The sequence below is a fragment of the Aquila chrysaetos genome, chromosome 5 (assembly GCF_900496995.4).
Source record: "Aquila chrysaetos chrysaetos chromosome 5, bAquChr1.4, whole genome shotgun sequence".
Lineage (NCBI taxonomy): Eukaryota > Metazoa > Chordata > Aves > Accipitriformes > Accipitridae > Aquila > Aquila chrysaetos.
This window is the reverse complement of record NC_044008.1, coordinates 22,644,257-22,667,908: the sequence shown is the minus strand read 5'-3', so window position 1 is coordinate 22,667,908 and position 23,652 is coordinate 22,644,257. Positions and strand designations below refer to the sequence as shown.

The 23,652-nt window shown below is 43.7% G+C and overlaps 1 protein-coding gene across 1 annotated transcript in view; it reads left to right on the top strand.

Annotated features, from left to right (window-relative positions):
• The first annotated feature begins 4,464 nt into the window (after window positions 1-4,464).
• Window positions 4,465-23,652, top strand: part of MAPK11 (mitogen-activated protein kinase 11) — a 32,853-nt gene continuing 13,665 nt past the window's right edge. Inside the window, exons 1-5 of the mRNA XM_030014933.1 lie at window positions 4,465-4,654; window positions 18,743-18,872; window positions 19,834-19,892; window positions 21,026-21,137; window positions 23,619-23,648. Coding sequence (XP_029870793.1) covers window positions 4,542-4,654; window positions 18,743-18,872; window positions 19,834-19,892; window positions 21,026-21,137; window positions 23,619-23,648 — 444 coding nt within the window. The 5' untranslated portion in view covers window positions 4,465-4,541. The remainder of the gene's footprint in view (window positions 4,655-18,742; window positions 18,873-19,833; window positions 19,893-21,025; window positions 21,138-23,618; window positions 23,649-23,652) is intronic.

The window sequence follows — 23,652 nt, the reverse complement described above, 5'->3', positions numbered from 1 at the left end:
GAATATTTGAAAAGTGTTGTTATCAATGTCTGCAAACAATAACCATAGCTAGTACAAGTGCTATTACTATCTAAAGTAATATCAATCTTAGGTATTTATCCTTAAAAAAGGGAAACAATCCTAGTCTCAGTTCATAAATATTGCAAGGTGGCACAGAGGTAACCGGTAACCATCCCAATTCCACACAGAAAGAACAGGGGAGAGAAGGAAACAAAGCCCCAGCTCTGAACTCAAACCCTATTAGAATCTGTCTTCTCAGAAAGAATAAAAACCTACTCTTGCCATGTAATTATTGTGATATAAGCCAGATTTTGAAAGTCCTCAGTCAATCGCAGGATTCCTCAGTGGATTTGATACCTAAACATAGGCATGAAATACCTTGGATTTTTCATGATCAAACTTGAGGTTCAAAATGAGTGGCTAAATTTTAACAGTTTTCTCCAAAGCAAGACCCTTCATGTTCTCACAATGTCAAAAAAGTTTCTCCAGTTTAAATATATAAACTGCAATAGGACATAATAGTCTCAGGCTGGAGCAGGTCATCTGAATCAATCTGGGTGCTATATAAGGCTTCCAAATAGTTATTCAGCAGCAAAGAGTGTTAATACCAGAAATAAGAGTGATACTACCTTGCAGGCATACACAACACGTGTCTTGTAATTCAGTAACAAAGATATACAGTCTCTTGCAAAGCAATCTCATGGAAAATGATGTATTAAGACTAGCTAATGATTGACTTGCTATTTACAGAAGGCTTCATTAAGCCTTTCCTGCTGCCTGTACTTTGTTTTTTCTGTCGTTATAAACAGCTACAGCTTTCCTGTGTTATAATTACATATTTGTAGACGTGGTTTCAGAAATTTGCAAAAACCTGCAAATAAAACCAGCGCTATAGCTAATTACCACAATGTTTTATTATTAATAGTAATGTATATAACATTCCAATGTAAATTTTTCTTTTATAAAGGTGTTAATTATTCCTTGCAACATTTTCAAAAGAAAGTGGCACAGGAAGCATCTTCATGGCATTCTCAGGTTTATTTTACTGTTATTAATTTCAGGTGGACTCGGCGAAATCTATTAGTGGGCATCTCCAAGTTCAAAATTAAGTCTGTAACAGATCTAGTGACAGAATCAAGGTGGTTCATCCTAAAACCTCACTGATACTTGGTAAATCTTTAGTTAGAGCTATTCTATGTTTACAGCAATTATATTGAGAACAGCCTGAACTCTGAGCTGCTGACAGTCTGTCCTGTGTTTTCCAAAGCCTGTTTTAAATCAGTGCCAGGTTTACAATAATATCATTATGTTTCCAACCAGGCAATGATACATTTTCAGTATTAAGGTGGCATTTTCTTTCTTCGAGCTTCCATGGTTATTATTAGTATGAAAGTTGCAATCTTTAAACTGCGTTACATACTAAATTTGTCAAAATCAAACTGAAAATGAAATCAGAGCTAGAGAGAGAGAATAAATGAGAATCGAAAGGAGCCAGAAGGAGGTTAGAAAAAACGTGCAAGCTTTCCGCAATGTATCGAACAAAAAAAGGAAGTAAAAGAGGAACGAGGAATAACTGGAAATTAGTAACTCACAACTGACTAAAATAATAAATTCCTTTGCTTTCATTAGGATTCGTTCTAGTGAGAATAACGTAGGATTTGACTATGCAGTGCAAGGACAGCCACAGTAGAAAAGCAGTGCCCTGCCACACCAGCAAGTTCTGTCCCTTCGGTACCCTCCGGAACCACTGTGCATCAGAGGGACCGTGCACCCCCCCGGGGGCACGGCCTCCTCACGCCTGCAGCCGGGGCTCACGTCCACGCCTGACACCCTGCCCACCCCGCCTGCGGCTCACACAGCTGCATCCCACCTCCCACGCTGCCTGGCGTCTCAGCCTACCCCCCTGCAGCTCACGGCCCCCCCGCCACGCCGTGATGATGCCGTCTGTGGAATGCCACGAGTCCTGCTGGCCCGTCGCACGCCGGCCATCGGCACTCGGCCTGGCGAGGAACTGTCACAGAGTCACGCAGCCGTCGGGGCAGGAGGGGAAGGGGTGTGCAGTGTCCACATCAGTTTTATGGCCTCCCCCCCACCCTCCGTGGGCAGCCCCAGTGCAGCCTCAGGCACAGTTTAATGTAGTAGTATATCATCTATAGGAAATCAAAGTTCCTAAGAAGGCAATGTATGCACAGAGGAAGCCGTGACCTTATCTCTTCCTTATGCCTTCACACCTCTTCAGAGTGCACTCGCCCTCCTCTCCCTTGTACGCGCACAGACCTGGCCGGCCTGTAGAACGGGAACTAAAAGACAAGAATGCGACTAGCAAGGGAGCTGCCTCTTCCTCTTCCTCATGCGCTTCCACAGAGCCGGCAAAGATGGATGAGCTGCTTCTGCCGTGGGAGGAGCAGCTGTCAGGGCTCGCTTTATGGGAGGCTTCTGGAGACCTGTAACCTACCTAGCTCTGAGACAACTCAAAGGCGCTGACCTCCAACCTCTATGTTTTCCAATATCCCCCTCATTACATGGAGTAGAATATCATATATGTAGTATCCAATAAAACAAGGTAATCAAGCACAATCTCAGAGTCATGATTGCAATACAAATAACTGACAGAAGCTCACAGAAGACAGGAAATTGAGAGTGACTGTAAATATCAACAAGACAGAAAATTAACTCCTGTGGAAATTGCATGATTAGAAGCTTGGGCAGATAAGGATAGACTCAACTTCCAAAAATCATGGCTGCAGTTAGTGAGAAATAATCTAATACTTGGTGAGTGGGTGAGGGCCAGAGGCCAAAACACCTCCAGAGACCAAGTAGAATAAAAGTCAGCAAGTAGGATTATTTGCTTCATTTTGGCACTGTAAAACATTTGCGCCTGCTTACTTTAGGGGTGGGGGCAGAAATATTTCTTCTTGGCTTGGTGTAGAGTGACTGCACTGCTATTCTGATTTTAAAACTCAGAATGGTGGTACTTAGAAAAATAAGATAAATTAATGTATTGTTGGATTTTTCACACTTACCACTTCCTTCAAGTACAATGCCCTCAGCACAGAAATTCAAGTGGGACCAAGGAGCAGTCTGGAGAGGACTGGAGATGTCTGCTGCACTAGAGCAGGGTAGAAGCGAGAACTAGGCTACGGCTCTAGGAGTACTTAGTACCCCTTGAGCGGATGGCTGGAGATAAATGGCTGTAGTAGCATCATTCATATATTTTTTTAATTTGAAATGCACCGAGCAAATGCCAAAGTTGCTGGCATTGTTCACTCAGGTAGTCCAGCCACACAACAGGGACTGGGGTTTCAGAGCTGGAACTTGAGCCATCCAGCGTTTGGAGCACCCATACAACTTGCCTTCCGACTCATGCTTACAACCATTCAAGTGTACGTGTTCTGTACACTCACAGTGATGTCTTATCATGAGCTGAGCATCCATTTGTCGAAGAAGTGAACTGCAATTCATGGTATAGGAACACAGTGGACTTATACCGGGGTTCTGAAAAGAGAGGATTTAGATTCCACGCCGATTCAAAGGCAGGTGCGGAGCAATCTCCATACACCGAATCTACACGAGCAGGCTACATGCAAGTTATTTAGAGGTGCTCGAGGAAGCCTAAGAAGTTCTGGAAGGAAATAATACATCGGAAAATACACGGGTAACACTGCAGTAGCGCTGCAATGATCCCACGAGTCATTGAGATAGTGTATAAAGCACATTTTGGAGAAAAGAAGAAAAGCAGTGAACAAATCAGAGAACCTTTTACTTTAATTGGTGCTTGAGTTTTGGAGATTTAAAGTTTTCGAGATTTTTCCTCCGTTATCTCCAGGGCCCGAGTCTTCCTTGACGAAAAGCAGGGGCATTCCGCTGATTGCATGTGGGAGTCAATGCTTTAAGGGGAAATTCCAGGTACCGGGGGGACTCCCAGTAGATCCGAGATCCGGCCGGAGCTGGGGCCGCGGCTGGCCCCGCGGCTCCGTGAGCGCTGCCCCGACTCAGACCCCGGTGCCGCTGCAACCCGAGCGAGGGGGGTCCGGCGGGCCGCGGGGGGGGGGGGGGGGGGGCGGGCTTCAGGTGGCCGTGGCGAAATAGGAAAGGTGCGAGCGGGGCTTTACGAAGCCCGAAGGATGCTAGGTGAGGGGCCAGGTGACCGGGCCCGCCGGGAGCAGCGGGCCCCTTCCCGCACGTTCGGGCAGGGGCGGCCGAGGCGGTGGCAGCCGCCGCCCCGGCAGCGATGCCGGCCGCTCCGGGGCGGGGTCGGCGCTTCGCCACAGCCCGCCCCCCCCCCCCCCCCCCCCCCCCCCCCCGCCCCGCGGGAGGACACCGGCGGCCGCCCCGCGGCTCCTGGGCCTGTGCGCCGGGCGCCCCTCGCCCCCGCCCGGGCTCCCCCCCGGCCCCGGACGCTGCCCCCACCCCCTCGGCCGCCCGCCTTCCCCTCCCCTTCCCCTCCCGGTCCCTCCTCCCCGCCGCCGCCGGCCGCGCACCGCCTCGCTCCCCGCCCCGGCTGAGGGGCGGCTGCCGCTGCCGCCGGCGGCTCCGGGAAAATGTCCGAGCGCGGCGGCTTCTACCGGCAGGAGCTGAACAAGACGGTGTGGGAGGTGCCCCAGCGCTACCAGAACCTCACCCCCGTCGGCTCCGGCGCCTACGGCTCCGTCTGGTAGGTGCGGGGCGGCGGCAGAGGGGCCGGCAGGTGCGGGCGGCCGGCAGCGGGGGGCGGGGGGGCAGCCCCGGCGCCGCCCCGCGGGCGCAGACCGCGCCGGGAGGCCCCCGCGTCGCGTCGAGACCCGCGCCGAGCGCCGGGGGCCGTGTGCGCGGAGCGGGGCGGGCGCGGGGCTGCCCGGGCGGCGGCAGCGGGGCCGGCCCCGAGCGCGCCGGGGCGGGGGCGTGTCCGCTGGGCAGCCGGGGTGTGCGGCGCGGCGCCGGAGCTCGCTCGCCTCCCGGCCGGCGGCCCCGCGGGGCCGGGGCATGCCGCGCCGTAACCCGGGCAACCGGGCCCCCCGCCGCCGCCGCCGCCGGCCTTCCCGCCGCTGCCCCCTCAGGCCGCCGCGGCGGCCGCGCTCGGCCGCGCTCAGCACCCCCACCCGACCCGCCTCACAGGGGAGCTGTGAGGCCGCCGGCGCCGCCGCTCCCCGGCGCCGGTTGAAGCGAGCGGCCGCTCGTCGGTTGTCGCTGCTCGCGCCGGGGCGAAAATCGCCGCGAAGCCGAGAATCTTGCACAGTCACGGCGTGTCCGAGCGGGGAGGAGGGGGAGGCAGCGGCAGGGACGGGGCAGGGCTGTCGGGGCTCTCCCTGCTGCCGGCCCGGGGCGGCGGGGGGGGGGGGGGGGCTTCGGCGGCGGGCCCCGGCCCTGCCGGCCCCGGCCCCCCTGGACCCGGCGGCGGGCTGCGGTGGGGGCACACCCTCCAGGCGGAGAGGTTAGCGGGGCAGCCCCCACGGGCCCGGGACGCCCACGGCGAGGATGAATTCTGCCCTGGGAAACAATGGCAGGAGCCCCTGGCGCGGGGCCGTGCCGGCAGGGCAGGGGTCAGGCAGGGCAGGCTGACGGGGGAGGGAGAGGGGCGGCCTCGGGGGGAATCGCCAGTGAGGGCGGATTGCCGCCCGAGGGCTTCGGCGGAGTAGGGCTGCGTGGGGGTTTATCGCGTCCTCTCTCTCCTAAAACGTTTTTCTTTTTTTTGATCATTACTCCATCAGGTTTGCACTTTCGGGAACTGTCAGTGCAGATTGGGCTATTATTTTTGTATTTGATGCACACTTAACTCCGCTTGTAAAAGCTTCGAATCAATTTTTGGAAATAATGGCGATGTTTAAGGGGGTTCTGAAAAAGAATCGTGTTTCTTTTGTAAGCTGGCTAAGTGGAATTATGTAAAAACAATCCATAAGGGGCCTTTAAATAAACGTACTACACAAAAAAAGATTTCTTTAGAACTTAACTTTTTGCCGTGGACTAAACTTGTGCAATAGTCGCTTGCTTTTTTCTCTTCACAGTCAGATACCAGAGAACTTTTATGGAGTTTCGTATTTGTTGCTTCCTTCTCTAGCTCTGTGAAATGCCCCAGTTGCATGTAAACTGGGAATATGCATTTAAAACACCTCCAACAATCAGCAGAAACACTCAGGGCTAGTGTGAACTATCTCTGAATTCTTCTCTCTTTTTATTATTTCAGACTTATGCTTGCACCAGGGAAATCTAGGCAAATACTGTGTGACTGTCAGTACCTGCCGTTGTGGTTAAGCGTATAGTCCTGTGACTATCTGATGTGGATAGTTTCACAAGGACCTAGTCTGTTTAGACTATAAAATTCTAGTTTACTTTCTCCTCTCTTATTTTACAAACTAGGAGCTGGTGTGTTCCAATTGAACCTGCATTTCTGGTTATTTTCCCTGTTTATGCTGACATAGTTTTAAGGGGAAGACCTACTCTGCTGAATTTTGTAATGAGATGTCAAGACTTTTGAGAAATTGCAAAGGAAATGAAAACATGTGGTGGTTTGCTTGCAGCACAGCTGGTGCTTTGTTTTTTTTAAACTGTTAGTGTTGTTAATTCATTGTACTTACTTCTTTTCTGTCTGCAAAGCTAAGGAAATCCTAGTATTTTATCAATGGAGAAGCCTAGGAACTGGGATCTAAAATGGAGACTGAAAAATGCTATGGGAAAGGTTTACTCTAAAGTATAGATTTAAGAACAGAGTACAGCAATAAAATATTACTCTATATTAATAGCCTTGTTAACATCGATGAACTATAAACCCAAACAGAAGCTTGAATGTGAGGAAAAGGTTCACATCTCTCTCAGAAAAGCCATCTATTTTTAGTGTCTATTGAAATTGATTTTTTTTTTTTCCCTCTATGTGCATGTGCTTTACCCAGGAGACCCAGGAGACACAATCATTCCCTTGAGTAATACGCTGTATTGCTTTTGTGAGTAATTGTACTCCTATTCAGTAAAATATCTAAAAACATATTTAAGTCTTACAGAAACCACTGGAATTAAACAAATTCTTAAGTGCTTTGCTGAATAGAAGCCAAGGTCCTGAACTCCAAACACTGGCTTTAAAACAGGAACAAAGTTGTTGTAACAAATCTCTTTCTACCTCAGTGAAACTATTCTCTAGTCCTACCCTTTCCTTTTTTACCGTAAACTATCAGTCACATCCGATAGACTTGTGCAACTGAAGGGATAACTTGTAATAAGAAACATATTGTAAATATTTGCATTTAAGCTAACTTCTGCTTGCCCATTTTTTGCTTGCAGCTCAAAATCAATAGAAGAGTTTGTGTCAGGAAGCTGTGTTTTGGCCCAATTTATTGACGTTTTGTAAGTCTAATAGAATTCGTGTTTGGGTTAGTTTTTATATGCAGATGCATGAAATGTGCTATAGAGATAGGTACTATCGTTTTAAAACAGGTTCACTTTTAAAGAGGTATCTATATCAAGCACAGTGCTTTCCAGTATGTTTTTTCTTGGTTTTTTTAATTTAGATGTGGAATATGTGTAAAAAGCAAACCTTCCTTACCATAATGAGCTCTACTGCTTTTCTCACTTTTTTAATGACACATCACAAAGAGCAGTCCTTCTTGGAAATCCTCAGAACTTAGCCACACTGCCAAGCAAAGTTGAGCTTCAGCATCTAAGTGAACCACAGAAAGAACTGTGAGGTCTTTCCCTCAAGTACTTCACCCTGGCAGTACATTTTGCATTACTCTTGTGTTTTACTCTGCGGAGGGCTTCCTTTTACCTGGGCTCTTTCCTATGTCTATTCAAGCTGGTGGATGTTCTGTCGTTTGCTGCTGTCAGATCAGGGTCTGGTTTTTTTTTTTTTTGAAATTTAGGGAAAAAAACTAAAGCCCTGTGGGATTGTGGGGGGTGTGTATGGTAGTTTAATTACATTTAAAATGATCAATGGAGTCTTCCAACAGTACATTTTGGTTAATTTTTCTTTTTTTCAGGGGCTGTTTGTGTATTAGCAAGTATCAAATTTACATGCACAACTGTTTATTTTGGAGTTGTTTTCCTTTTGTGCTATAGCTTTGCTTATCAAGTTGGATTTTTTTATATTAGACAAATATTTTAACTCTTCCTCAAGCCAAAACTCAGTTATAAGTTTTCTTGAAAAATGCATTTTCACAGTGTGCACCCTCAAAGTTGGATTTCTCTCTCTCAGAAGTCAAAGAGCTGGTTGACTCTTACAGACCAGGTGCTATCCCTGCTAATTGTGAGTTTTAAAAACATTTCTGGTTTTAAGTGCAGCATTTAAGCTGATAGCCATTTAGATGGGAAGCAAGCAAGCTTACTTTCACAAGGTAATCTTCATCTACAACCGTTTCCTTTCAGTTCTAGAGAAAAGAGACAATTCATGTCTCGGGTCAGACTGCATTTTAAACTCTTGTCCCTTGTAACCCTGCCTTTTAAATAAGAATTCTGACTGTGTTTGAGTCTTTCAACTGTCCCAGTGATATTACTTATAAACTGGACCTCTGGCCTGCAGCATCTCTGCCTCTCTGCTGTATTACCCTGGTAGGTCCACCGTGGTTTGGCACCTGTCCGCCTTTTCCTCTGGGAGCTGGCGTTACCACCTGCTTGCGAGAGCTTCTTCATCTCTTCTTTTTTTAAAGACTTTTTATTATACGACAAATTATGTAACGTGGATAGATTTTTGGTTTACTCCTGTTTTGTTTTGTTTTTAAAGCCTGTATGTCTCTTTTCATGCCAGCTTTTGTAAACTGACTGCCAGCCTACTTAGTCCTGTTTTTGCCTGGGAGGTATAGACGGCCTTCTGCAGCGTGCTGTCTCTGATCTCTCCAACAGGTTGTTTCCCATTAGCATATTGCAAGCTCTGTGTTCTGCCTTCTTTGGAAAGAACAGACCTTGCAAGATGAACCAAAGTGAGTCCAGAGCTTCTTCCCAACCAGAAACTCCTGCATTGTTTCCTCAGAGGCCATTGGCATCAACAGTACTTAAATCATGCAGTCAGTCTCTTTTATTTAAGAGTATGAAATGCCTAACACCAGCTCAGGTAACGTAACACATTTTAAAAAAAGAGGCCTGCTAAGTCAGAGTGTAATGGCACAGGCCTCAGTTCAAGAAAAGCGGGAAAGCAAAGCCTGCCTTAAGTCATTTACACAACGCAGCGCTTCAGCAGGTCCCGCTACCTTGCTAACTTTAAGTACATGCTTAAGATCCATTAAGTTTTTGTCCTGGCGAATTTGGGGTAAAAATGGGGGAAGGTCAGGTTGTGTTTAGGCTTCTGTTTTGCTGTGAGGAAGTACCAAGTGGAAAAATAGAAGCAGAAGGCTTTAATCCTGAAGCTTAACCCCTTCTTTCCCACATCCACCCTGTCCTGTGCTTCTGGTTAGATTGTCACTCAAGTGTTTCAAGGGCAGTAGCTTGCAAGACTGGAACATAACATTGCTGATACTGTCCTTTTCACATTGAGGACCTCTAAGAAGGTGCTGAGACAACTCACTAGCATGTGAGGCTTTTTAAAAGCTAATACTAGTTGTCTTTGACAAAGAGAAAACTTTCTTCATCTAAGATTGTACTTGATGACTTGGGGCTGGTTTTTTTTGAAGGGACCTTTTACTTACCTGTAGTGATACTAAGTATATGATTTCAACTATGAGATCAGGTTACTGGAGTTATGATATGTGTCACTAACATTACATGCTAGTTTAAACAGTAAATGCTGAGATAAACTTCTAGAGTAGTAGTAACACACACCTGCTGTATGTAAATACAGCTGGAAACTGAAGACCGTATAGATCTCTACAGGATAAAGGCAGAATCCCAAGCACGTGTAGAGCTAGTTGATTTCAGTAGACTCCCTTTGGGCTGTTCCTCTTTCAGATTAGGTCTTTTGTTTCCAATGCAAATACAGGGGCTGAACTTCATCCTACATATGTTTATGGTTATATTTTATTGGAAACATTTCAAACAATATTGTTAAAATACTGCTGTCCAAGATCTGTTAGCAGTTGTCTATTTTTGGTATGCATCGTTCAGAAGCAAGGTTTAGAAGCCTTTCATTAGTTTTGTGCATATTTACAATGAGCCCTTCTAACCCTTATTCAAACGTTTGCTTGAAAACTGAGTGAGAGATGAAGGCTGATAGGAGAGTCCAGTCAGAGGCAGAACACCTCTTAAGAGTGAGTGTATGTAATAATGATACTTAGAAACAAGTCCTTGAAAGTGCAGTTGCAGTAGGGAGGAGAACTAAATAAAAGGAGCTGCATGATCAATGTCGCAGGTTAGGAGGAGGATCTCTGCAGCAGCATTGCTAGAATGAATGGATGAAAAGAAGTGAAGCAACAAAAAATGTTGCAGAGTGAGAAAGATCCTCAGAGGAACATGATGAAACAGCTATTGGGAATGAAGACACAATGGGGTTTGCAGCTACAAAGCCAAGGGAGGTCAAGAATTCAAGAAATTTTGCAAAAGATACATGAAGGAAGATGGAAGAGTGTTTCTGAGCACTGGCCAGGCAGACATCACTAGAGAGTTCGTTGAGAGTGGGTTTGTTGGGGTACTAGGACGGAACGCAGATTGCTCGTCATTCCTTTGTCCAGTTTCAGCCTGCTTATTTTCCAGCTGTTGCAACAGTGTAGTTACTGACTTTGGGAAGGAAAGAGAAGTGGGATGGTAATTAGTGGAGTCAAGATTTATATTTTAAATGAGAATGTCTAAGAATGCTTTTAATGAAGGAGGCTGAAGCAGGAAGGAGGTGTTTGTGGAGAAGGATGAGAATGGCTGAGAAAGAGATCTCTGTCACAGCCAATGTAGGATGCTGTCACGAAGCCTGTGGAGTAGTTTGAGAGCAGATGAGAAACATCTGTATGTGTGTGAGGAGGGTGGTAGAGGGAATTATAGGAAGAGTGGAGAAAAGGCAAGTCAAGAAGTGGGGAAGACCACTTTGTATTGTGCAGGTTTTCTTTCGGGAGGAATTAATGAGATCTTTTTTAGGAAGAGAGGAAGCATGGGGTGGAAGAGAGACGAGAGACACGAGATGAGCCAGTTGTGGCAGAAAGGCAGCAAGGATCGTGGAATTACAGCCTTCTCTGTGGCTGTAGGAATATATTAGCAGAATAAAAGTTCTCTGCAGAGGGTCTCCTCCATACCTTCTTCAATGTAATTTGTTATAATATGCACCTTCCTGACCACATGATGCAGCAGTGGCATAGCTAACTGCTTTCCTCTCCTGCCATCAGTCGTGATTGTGATTGCAACTGGCTAGGGGACACAGTCCCTGTTCCAGAGCCCTTAAAGTCTTAGGGCCTGGTTGCTTCAACACAGCTTCCCAAGGAGCTGTTTGCAATTTCAGAACCTATTAGCTAGTTGGTACCAAAAATCCAGTATCTTAGTTCTGTGTGTACAGTCAGGAAGGGAGAGAGGACATTTCAAAAGCCCTACGTGACCTGGGAACAAATTGCTACCATTTAATATTTTGGCCATTGTAGAGAGAGAAAACAGGAAATTTGAAGGAGAAGTGGGGGAGGAATAGGAAAAAGGAGGACAAGAATGTAAGTGAGATTTTGTCTGTTTAGGTTTATGTAATGTATTTGAAAGCACTGGTATTTTTCACGTTAAACTTTATATCCAGATTAACCACAAGCGTTTCTAGCTGTAGCTTCAAAGCCCACAATTTATAACTACCTGGCAGTCATCTTCTAATGAAATGCTGAATAGAATACATTTGTTATTAGCAGTGTACTGGCTTAGTGGCAGCTGACAGATCTTCTTGCTTATATACTGACACTGGGCTTGTAGGCTATTTAAAATACATTATTTTAGTATCCGTGAGTTGGTTACACATGCTGAAGAAGCTAACAGTTTATGACCCCAGCCTTCTCTATCTTTTTCTCACAAGAATGATTTTAAATGCATCATTCCCACTGATACAAGCTGTACTGTTTATAACTTCACCTAGAAAAGTGTGGCTGCTCCTCTGTAAAGTTATTTGAATATTTAAGTCACTGTGGAGATGTAAGAGACAGAACAGAAAATAAAAAATAGCTTGTGGATTCAGAGGCTAATACAGCGTTTTTATGATCATATTGTTACATTGAAAGAAGACTGGTGATGTATTCACGTAAACATATGGATAGCAATTATTTTTTAGTATTTTTCAGTGTCTGCTTAAAAGTATGTACATATTTTTATGTTGGTTACGGAACAATTATGTTGCATATGTAAGAGATATTTTGTGCTTTTGTATTTAGATTTAGTGGTAAATTAATCTGAGATAATTGACAGTGATTGTACTAAAGCCCAAACAATTGATGCTAGTGCTCAGCATGGTGTGTTGTAATAATATCCAAGTGATGGGATGTAATTTTACAATACAATAACCTGTCATCATCAAGCAAGGGTTTTTTTCTCTAATGAGGAGATTAACATGTCATTTCACAGCTGCCCATTACTCATCCTCCCACCTTTTGTCTTGCTACCATCTCATTTTTCTTTATGGTTTCCTTTTGGTGCACATATATGTCATGATTTGTGTGGTTTAGTAAATAAACACTCTCTGTACCTTAAATCTAGCTCTTAGAGGGTGGAAATCACCAACTTGAACTTGCATAAAGTAACAAAACATTTATAAAGAAGAAACAAATGAACCATTTCCTGGGTTTACTTTGCTGCTTAACTTAAGCTTACTGTGGGTGGCCTTTTTTTGTTGTTCTCTTGCTGCACTGCCAGCAGCTGTTATGGTCCATTTTCTGGTATTGGATAGATGCTGTGTGTGTTTTTTTTTCAAGACTATTCTGTATTTCAATAAAAAGTAGCTCTATTTATTTGGGGGGGGGGGGGGGGGGTGGAGAAGTTGTAGTTTAAAAAAGAAGAGCAAGATCCTGGAGAAGACCCAGAAGACAAAGCTCACAAACTAAGCCTTGCAAACAAACCCCAAAATTTGTGTTATTCATGTGATAACTTTCATTCACTTACATGACATTTATGAGAAATGTAAAAAGGGTTATCATTCACTGCAGTTGTGAGGAACCCAGATTATATGATTAAGCACTAGAAAAATGTCCCAAGGCAGGGTTCTTGTGTGTCCTGCTTTTCTGTCTTGCTCACCAATGCGCATTGCGGTAAGGGCTGCCTACCTCAATGATTAGGTTCTCTGTGTGTGTGTTGACCCCTCTTTCGTTCCTTCCCCTCAATACTTGCTCACATGCACCCTTCTGCTGCTGTTGCTTGTTTTTCTCAGGAACTCAGAATCTTACAAATTAGGGGGACGTGTCCACAAGGAGGTTCATCTCTCCTGTAATGGAAGGAGTCAGTGGGTACGTGAAAGGATGCTGGGGTCTGTGGATAAGAGCTCGAAGTTGTGGCTGTACTAAATATGTGGCAGAAATTCTGTGTACTTTCCATTTTGTTTTCTGGATGTTACCTTCTTTCTTACCAAAAGCAGTAAAGTTCTGTCCATGTGAGTCTGTGCTTTGAGCATGAATTGCATTTTTTCTTTGTTTTTTTTCTCTTAACACTTACATGTAATGGGGAATCTTCATATGTTCTGAAGGAATGTGACCCAGTGAAGGAAAGAAACTCGTGTTGTGCTGCAGTGAAAGAAATAAAAATAGAAGCCTAGAACAATATGGGGAAAACCCAGACCCAGTTTCATCATCACATGGAGCAAATTTAAGGATCTGCTTGGGTACAGCATTCTCTCCAAGTTTGGTATAGTGTGTCCAACCAGTTGTCAAACTTCTGATGGTGTAGGGGTAACAGCCTTGCAAGCTGGGACACTGAATTATATAAAATAAATTGGAAAGTTAGTCTTCTCTGCATTTTTTGCACTTAACCCCAAATGAATCACTTAAAATAAGTATAGCTAATTATTTGCACAGATATAATGCTTCCACAAGCATAAAATCACACTTGTAGACAACCAAAACCTCGTGGTTATCTGGGGTGATGGGGATGGAATACTGGCTGACGCAGGTAACTTACAGCAAATGGGGAGTTCACGGCAGGCACAAGACTGGCACCATGTACAACCAGCTTGGGTCATGCCTTCATTCTGCATCAGCTAGACCCCATCTGGCTCCAGGAATGAAGAGAACTTACTAGACCAAACACTGCGCTCAAGCTGAACTTTTTCCAGGCATTGTGGGTAGTACTGTGCCCAACTAATAAGCCCTCTCCGAGCCCAAAGCATTGGGAAGTTCAGGGACTAGCTGTAGTCCAAGAGGACCAGTTGATCCCAGGCAGAGTTCTTCCTGCATTGGATACTGGAGTTTACTAAATAGGATACAAGTTGGCTCCATGCGTGGTTTGTTAGATTGGGCTCCCGCAAGCAGCCCTCCGGCTGTTGAAGCAAATTTGATCCTGAAGGCTAAGTAGCCATAGCTGAATAGCATACTCCTAATCGCAAAAGCCCTGAAGGGTCTGAGCAGGCTGCGCACATGAATAGCTTATCTGTCCAGTATTACTGCTCTGCAACCACAGCGGATAAACTGACCATGGATACTAGGGAAAAGACTGTATGGCCATGTTTATAAAAATCAGCTACCAAAAATCCGTGCCCCATCAACAGTCATGAAGTTAGGGTGAAGCTGTTAAAATCCTGTGCTTTCTGCCTACTGAGTTTTTAGACTGCATTAGCTTCCTATGATCAAACTTTTCTCTGAAACCTTAAGAACTGGGAAGATGTGCATATAACTAGAGTTATGTATTTCATCTAGTGGAACTTCAATAGAATTATTAAATATAGGAGTTGACAACTCTGAAAAGGTAGGTCTAATTTAAGCAATGATTGAAAATCACGCTAAGCAAAAGTCTCTAATCTGTGTGAAAATGATGCCATCCCTGTAAGCAGAATAATGGCTTTTTATCCTTGATCTTGGAAAGGACAGATAGCAAAAAATGTGTCATAACTGTGAAGGGTTCTGGGTCAAGAATGATCATATCTGAAAAAGCTATTGCTAAGATTGTTACAAAGTTGTTTCTTGTAAATTAAAAAAAATAGTAATAATTTTGTTTCTTTTTAAACTATGATAGATAGTCTGTCTAAAGTGGTGTTTCCGTCTTCTGTTGAGGCATGCGAGCATGCTGCTTAATGATGATGTCAGAAATACTCACTGACGATACTTATTTTCACTGTCTACAACAAATGAAATGCTAACAGTAAAGAACAGATTAGAGATGGGAGACGATATCCCTTTGTAAGTATCAAAGTTTATCTCCATTATACTATTCTGTCCAGCTACATGAGGCAACATCATAATCAGAGGTCAGACACCTCAGAATAAGTAGTTTCAAAGAAACTCAGGAAACAGTAGCTGAACCATTGGAAGGATGATTTGTTTCCAGGTACAAGTGAGTATATAAACCAGGTATAAACACAAGTGGTTGGCCAAAGCTGAAGCCCGTAGAAAATAACCTTGCAAAAGAAAAAAGCACTGTAAGTTGCCAGCATTTGTTTGTGAGGCGACGCAAACACCAAGAGACTGGCAGAGAAGCCCTCTCCAGTCTCGATGCAGGAGTGGGGAGGGTGTGAGCTGGGTGTCATGCGGGGCAAGGGAAGGTGAGGGCCTCTAACCCTTTGCTTCCCTGTTAAACTAGTTAACAGCATGGGTTGGTTTTGTTGTTGGTTGTTTTTTTTTTTTTAAGAAGCTGTTTTGAATCATTTTAGTTGGGCTGGTTACAGGCCCCCAAGGAAGGGTTCGCAGGTGCCAAGCACAGGTGGGCCCGTATTTTTGCCATGACTGGGACCAGAGATGTCCTATCCAGGGACTACTCTGAAAGCTGGGGAAATCGCACAGAAAGGAAAGCAGTTCATCCTGCCACTTAACAGTGTGCTTGGGGGACGATGAGGGATTCAGGGGACAACCCAGATTGCAGCTGTGATGATATAATAGCAAGAGGGGGAGACCGAGCCTAAAATAAAAGGCGTAAGTGTACACGGGGAGGAATGCAGGCAGTGGCCTGCCACTTGCAAAATGTGATCGCAGAGGCAGTAGCAGAGATCACAGATGCAAGTCATCCTTGAATCTGACAAACGAGAGTTCGAACAACATGAAATCTATTTTTTTGAATGCTTCACTGTTAATAACTTGAATTATGATGGTGGTAAACCAGGCAAGGAAAGAGCCTGAAGGCATTAGCTCTCATTATCATTTGCTGCAGTTTCTTGACTGCGGAGGAACTCATTTAAACCAAGTCAGTCCCTGGCCTGTGCAGCTTCAATTCGTGATTTCCCATTGGAGGTCCCAGGACTCAAGTTGCCATTTGTTTTCTCTTTTTTTTTCCCTCTCTCCTTATGTGCTTCCATCCTTAGTCTAAAAAGCTGCTGTCATAAGAATTACTGAAGCTAAAAAAATAGTGCTTTGTACCATCTGAAAGCTTTGCAGCCTTGAGTCATATGGAGGGTAAAAAGCAATCCATCTTAAAGATCAGTAGTTTTTAAACCACTGAAACCCACATTTGACCTTAGAACTGGGAGGAGAGGGATGTTTATCGTGATAACGGTATTTAAAACCTAATTCCTCCTAGCCTTGTATAATGTACACAGTATTTCACAAACCGGTACAAGCATGAGTGGGAAGGCTTGTGAATTACTAGAAGAGCTGAGATGTTAAGCACAGACTGCTGTTCTGGGCAATGTTATTTATTTATCTGGATAGACATTTCCTTTTCCACTGGAAAAAAGTTGGAAAGGATGTAGAGAGTATGTATTTGTGAGACTTGGCGGTGTTCTCCAGTGGCTTTGTTGGCCAGGTTTACACACAAGGCAATTATATCTAATCTTTCTTACATTAACAGCTAAACATTGGCTTCCTTTTTATTTCTTCAGATTTACTTGTGCAACCTTCATGTTGTCCCTGTGGCCAGTCACGTGGAATTTAAGATCTCTCTCTTGTCAGTTCTTCTCACACCGTTCATTCCTTGAGCTGCTCCACATATTTGAGCAACACAGCATCCTCATATCCTGAATAACTGTGTCCCTACCCTACTGTCAGAACAAGTGTCTCTGTCATATCCCTTCCACCCACTCCTCAGAGTGATACCAGTCTTCTCCTTCCTATGCTTGCTTGCTTCTGCTTGGGGAATGCCCTCCCTGAGGTGCTCTGCAAAGCCACAACCCTTTAAAAGGGGGTTTAAAAAAGCCTTTAAAAGCCACACCTTTAAAATTTCCCTGAAGATCCACTTCTGTGATGCTTGCAAGAAACTAGCTAAGTAATCTGCTTATCTATTTCATTTATCTCATGAGTGACTCACTCCTTCCATGGTGCCTGCAAGAAACATGTTGATTAAATCTCCTTCCTCTTACTCTGGTTTTATCAAATAAAAATGTTGCTGGACTGTGCCCTGCATTTGGCTTCACAGAGGCTGGGTGAATTCTAGGATGACTGGATCACTATCACCTTTCAGATGCCACTCTGTTCTTCCTGCCCATTTGTTGCTTGTATCCTTTGTTGCTTCTCATTAGAAAACATCACCTTGTCCTCCAGCTGCCTGTAGATAAAGAGGCTTTGCTCTTTGCTTCGCTCTTCATGACTTTAGCAGAGCACCAGGTATGTATAGAAGTCCACCTACTTGGAGCTCATTATAGGCTTGGTGTATTAGTTTGGGAGCTATTCCATGCACAATCAATGTTTTTTGTCTCTAGCAGGTGTCTCCTACCACAATTTGCAAGAGTGTCTAAAACACTGTTCATAAGGAGCTAATAGCATTTGGTGTGACTGTTGACTGTGACTGTTATCCTACTCTGTGCATTTTTCATGTTACCTAATTTTCATGTTTGTAACTCCAAAAAATTTCTGTAAGATAAACGTGTGTGAGGGTTCTTGGCTTGCTGATGCTCTCTAGCAAGCCTAGATAGTATTATCCACTTTAAACAGAGAATTTCAAGGTATTTTAATTGAACACAATTTTAACTTAATGGGTAAGAGTAACAATTTAAAGACTTTTTTTTCTTCATAAGAGAAGGTAGCAAACTGAATCTTTTTATAATTGTACTGTGCAGTGTCATGAAGTAACACATACAGGGATGATTTTTATTCCTGTGCTACATAACAGGCAGCATTTATGTGGCGCTTGTTGTGCCTTTCTAATGCACAAAAACCAGTGGGTCTCCCTTTTGTGCAAATGGTGACATGTGTATTTAGTGTCCTCTTCAGCGGGGCATCTCCATCTGTATGAAGTTAAACACATGCTGTGTGTCAGCAGGATCTGTGTGCTGGAGTATAAGACATGTACCCATTGTTCGCTTGTTACCAGCATTTCCCAAGGAAATGGTATGGCCTTGGCTATGTCGACATCCTAATTTGATACCAGTTTTATGGCGCTATTGTCTAGCAAGCTAATGGTCACATAGGTAATTAATATTGCTAGACATAATGGCAGCGTTCCTCTAATTAGTAAAGACTCCAGTTTGTTCAGTAAGACCCGGAGTTTGGATCCCCATATTCCCTCTGAGCCTTGCCTTGGGGCTGGAGGCTGGAGCTGCACTAATGGAGCTAATTCTCTGCTTACTTTTCCTGCCATATGGGGAAGGGTTACCTGGGGATGAGTCTGGAACATTATCGTCAGCGTTAGTAATTTGCTAGATGGAAACAAGGGAACTGTCTCTGAATACTCAGAGTTACTGCTGACTAGCTCCCGCGGTTGCAGTCCCTGAGCAGAAGGTGAAAGAGAGCAAAGGAGGGGGTAAGGGCCCCCAAGACACTACAGGTTTCTCCAGTGAACGAGCTGAGAACTTTAAAGTAGGACATGCCATCAACGTGGACTTTTTCTTTTCCTCTTCTAGTTCAGCTTATGATACCAAAACAAGACAGAAGGTGGCAGTAAAAAAGCTTTCAAGACCTTTTCAGTCCCTTATTCACGCGAGGAGGACCTACCGAGAGCTCAGGTTGCTCAAGCACATGAAGCATGAGAACGTAAGTGGAGAGTGAGTTCTTTCCCTTTGGATTTTTATGACAAAAGTTTGCAATATAGGCTTAACTTCAGTTAGGTACAATCTTTTTCAAAAAGTATATCCAACTCTCTAGCTATCCAAGATACCTGGGCCTAGCCATCTTAAGTGGAGTGAAGTCACTGGACTTCAAAGCAGAGACTTACAGTAAAAGGCTGCCTTTTTACTGAAAAATGATCTAATTTCATGTTGAAGATGCAGCTAATGAAATCCAGAACAAGTGGTCCTACTCTTCCCTAACTAAAGTAATAAGTGTGTTCTGCTCACTACTGTTGGATACCCTTGAAACATCAGTCCAGGAAAAAAAATACCTCAAACCTGCTTTTACTGAAATTGGATTCTGTTTAGAAATTAAGGGCAGATACTCTCACTGAAATTAACGACAGTGTAATATCTAGATGAAAGGTAGTAGAACTTCAGGGCCTAAATAATTGACTACTATTCTAAGTTTGTGGCAAACAGTTGATTTCAGTGGGAGTATCCACCTGCTTGAAAGTAACTTGATGAATTGAAGCCTGAATAAAATATAATGGATTGAAAAGTATCCTGGAGAAATTATGCTAAAAAAGTTAAACAACAACAGAACAAGATAACCCATGAAATTGTGCATAATCTTACTTATAACAAGCATACAAGCCATGTGTCAGCTTTTCTGTAACAACGTTACTTTTCCTGCCTTTATTTCTGATTGTCTAAAGTCTTGTTGTAATAACTTTTTGAATTAACATAATTTTCTGTTGGTCATGGAGATAGCTGAGGCTATACCTGTATAGAACACCTACTGTGCCAGTCATACTAAGTTTTCAGGATGACCATATGTCATATTTTTGTAAGTTTCATCCCAAAAATGCTAAGCACTGTCAATACTAATTACATGTTGCTTTACAGATTTCTAAAAATAAAATGTCGATTCCCTCATCTTTCAGGTTATAGGATTGCTAGATGTTTTTACGCCTGCAACATCAATAGAAAATTTTAATGAAGTGTAAGTAAAATTTTAAAATAATTCTGACTAGTTAGTAAGTAAGTACTGCTCTGGTTTTAAAAAGGAAGCACATACTTTTCTAAAAGACTTGGAGCCACAGTTAGCTTTGTGTGAAGAACTCAAATAAATATTTTTGCAACTTTTCCACAAAAGAGGAGGCAAGAGGATGGGCCTCATTTTTGTACTTTTTCAAATTATAATTAATAAGATTATAGGTATATGGTAAATGGTTTGATGCTGCATAAATGCCAGTAAACTTGAAACTTTTTCAGTTCAATTATGTGTTAGCTACAGATTATTTTTTCACAGCTAGATGGGATAGTTCAGGAATGCAGGAAGGTATTCTGTTGGTTAACTGAGACAAGGTAAATTTAGGCTAGATTCCTGACCAACCGAGGACTGGGTGTATTTTGGTGTTACTCAAACGTATGATTTATGCTGAGTTCCTCTTGGTTTACATCATGTATAAGCACTTAGGTAAACAATTTAGCAGAAGAAATAGTAATTAATATTTTTTTGTCTCCATGTAAATCGGTGGCCAAACCCCTTTGGCTCTGGGGCAAAATTACACAAATGAGAACTGGGTATGATAGATGCATACTTTTGTCCCAGTGCTGCTTTTGGAAAAGAATCAACATTTCTGCAAAATTTGTCACAAAATAAAACTTCCAGTGGGGGCAAAGAGGCAAGTTACACAAAACACTCTTATTTCAACCAATCCAATGTTAACCTCAGTCACCAGATATTCCGGGGCCTTGCAGGTACTGTAGTTTCGGTGCCTCAGACTCCCGCTTTGATGTTGGGTGAGGCTTCCTATTCATCTCAAAATACGATGCGTTCTCCCCTCACTGAGCTGCTGTAGTGTGTCATGGTGAAAACTGAGATAAAAGTTTTTAATGTACCGTAAAGATTTTTCTTTTCCATGATGTTAAATCTCATAGCTGTGATTCCATTATTAAAGCTCATATCTGACTTAAAAGGCACAAACTGTGTGTTAGTAGAAAATGGAAAAGGAACCTACATGGGAGTGTGTAGTTACTCTTTAGATGTTCTGCTTTTAGAAGGATTTACATTCTGTCATTCTTAAATGAGGTATGTTTCTTTGTTTTCTTCTCTCTGTATTATTTTCACAGGTATCTTGTGACAAATTTAATGGGTGCTGACCTCAATAACATTGTGAAGTGCCAGAAGTTAACGGATGACCATATACAGTTCCTCATCTATCAGTTACTTCGAGGTCTTAAGGTACTGGCTGAACGCAGGAGTTTTAGAGTCAGCAACCGAAATGTTGTAGTAACGACTGGTTCATTGCTCTGACAGTACTTAAACATCTTTTTTTATGTCTTAAGAGTGCGCAGATAGCAGCAATCATTTCAGAAATTATCAGATCATTTTTCTAACCAGAAATAAAACCCTAAGCCTGCCAACGTTTACATGCGCAATACATGTGAATACTCCCCTTGAACATTAACTTTAGATCAGCGTCTATTTAAGTTATTATTGAAGGAGAATCACTTGCTATATAGTGCTCAAGTGAACGTGTTCTGTAGCACACAGTGTGTCTTTTAGACATTTCACCTGTCACGAAAAGGTAGTGAAAAAACTTCTGAAGAACGTGACATTTATAAAGAATGATATGGCAAGTAACTCACATTTGTGCTTTGAAAGATATGACCAGTTTGAAAAACTACAGCCCTGATTTTTGTAGAGCATCACATGGGAGAAGAGGTAACCAGGTTAGCTGGGCTCTTTGGGAAATGCCTGGAAGTAGAAGTTTATCCTAGCAATGTACAATGTTGCACACAATCACCTAGGATTTACTCTGCCTGTGAAGTCATTGTTTCCTTTAATTGTATCAGTTAAAATTCATACAATTAGGTAACACAGGCAATTGGCAATGAAACTGTAGCAAAATTTTCTTCCAAAAGAATTAAAATATGTATCATTTTGCTGACATTAAACATGTAAGTGTCTATAAACAGGAGAAGATGTAGAAAATGCTTCGCATTACTAGGTGATAAGTGTTTTCTTGGACCGGTGTTGATTTTCCCAGGTATAAGCAAAAAGAAAAGAGAGGGTTCAGCTGCTTTGGTAGCTAACTTAACAGTAATTGATATTTTAGGCATGGACAATATGTTTGAAAGCAAGCCGTGGTAAATACTGGCTCTGAAATACACTTATTACGTGATTTTCAGCAAGTCACCTTGTGCCTGAGACAGTAATTCTTATTCATGCACGTGGGTTCTGTCAATTTAAGTGCAGATTTTAGTGAATAAAAATTGCAGAACTGAGCCCTTAATTGCTTTGTCTCATTTACCTAAGTTAATAGCTTAATTAGGAAGATGGATTCTGGAGTTAATTATCTAGCTTGCGATTTTGAATATAGGGCTATGTTGTGTCAGAGCTAAATAATAGTAAGCGTTGTGCTCTAAAGTGAATATTAACTTCAGAAATGCACTCAGGTGCATTTCTGGCTCTGTTTTGAAGGGGAGGGGTTGGTGGTGGCTCGTCTCTTCTGGAATTGAAATTCTCACGTCTCATTAGCGGAAGAACATTCGATCATATGTAACTCCTCGCTTACATCTATGCCGGCGTCGTTACGGCGCGCGTTCGCGTCCCCGAGTAAGCTCTGGGCTCGCCGGTGGGTGCGCTCAGCAGCATGGAGCGCCGGCTTCGCAGCCTGCAGAAGCTGCCTGAGCAGGCGAAGCGTTAGCCTGGAGCTGCGTAGCTTGGCAGGCTCCCGAGCTGGCTGGTGGAGGACGGCGTGGCGGCACCGAGAGGAGCTGCTGTCGTCGTCTCAGCGGCGAGGGACGCCGCTCCTTCTGTCGCAGGCGGTGGTTTGGTTTCCTCTCCGTTCAGCTGCGAGCAGCTGTTGAGAGGAGCGCTCCGGGGGCCCTGCCCTTCTGGTAAACAGCGCGTAGGTCTGGAACAAGAAGGATGCCCTTGTGTTCTCTTTGGGTTTTCCTAGGGGATATACAGGTTTCGCGTGTAACCTCTGCTCCCCAAAAAGAAGGTGAATTCACCTCAAGAGAGTAGAGGAGAAGGTTTTCAAGGTCTTGCTGGTCCTGGTCAGTAAGATCATAGAGAAACTGGCTGTTAATCCTCACAAGTGAACAACAGGCAATTACAGAGTAAGCTTTTCCCGATCTTTGAGTTTTAATGTTTTATGTAAAATAGCAGAGACACTAAATAGCCACTGAAATACTGCTTTGGGTCCCTGCTTTGAAAGTGGACCTGCAGTAATGCTGTGGCTTAGGTGGGTATTTTGGTCACTACCCTCTCCCAGGGTGCCAGTATCTCTCGCCCACTTTCAGCGTTCGCAGTATGGGAAGGTGACTTACATCATCTAGGAGTCAACCATGCTGCTCCCTAGGCCACTGCCTTCACTGAGCCACTAGCTGATCAATGTGGACATCCAGATAAGACTGGAACAAATTCCAAATTGGTAAGAAACTTTCAACAGAAGAATCACTACAAGTGCTATCTTTTATGGTAGAATCTAGTCCTCACGGCTACCTCTCTTGAAGTATCCAGCTCTGGATAAGACAAAACAAGGAGGTTTCGAAGTTCGTCATACCTCTGTTTGATCTGAAGATGTAGTGTGACATAAGTCTTTTCTGTACATAAAACAATCAGTCTCAGAAGTGAAAAGATAAGACACGTGACTTATACCTTCCTTCACCTCTAACTTCAAATCTTACCTTTTTTTTTCTTTTTGTTTCACAGTATATTCACTCAGCTGGAATCATCCACCGGGTGA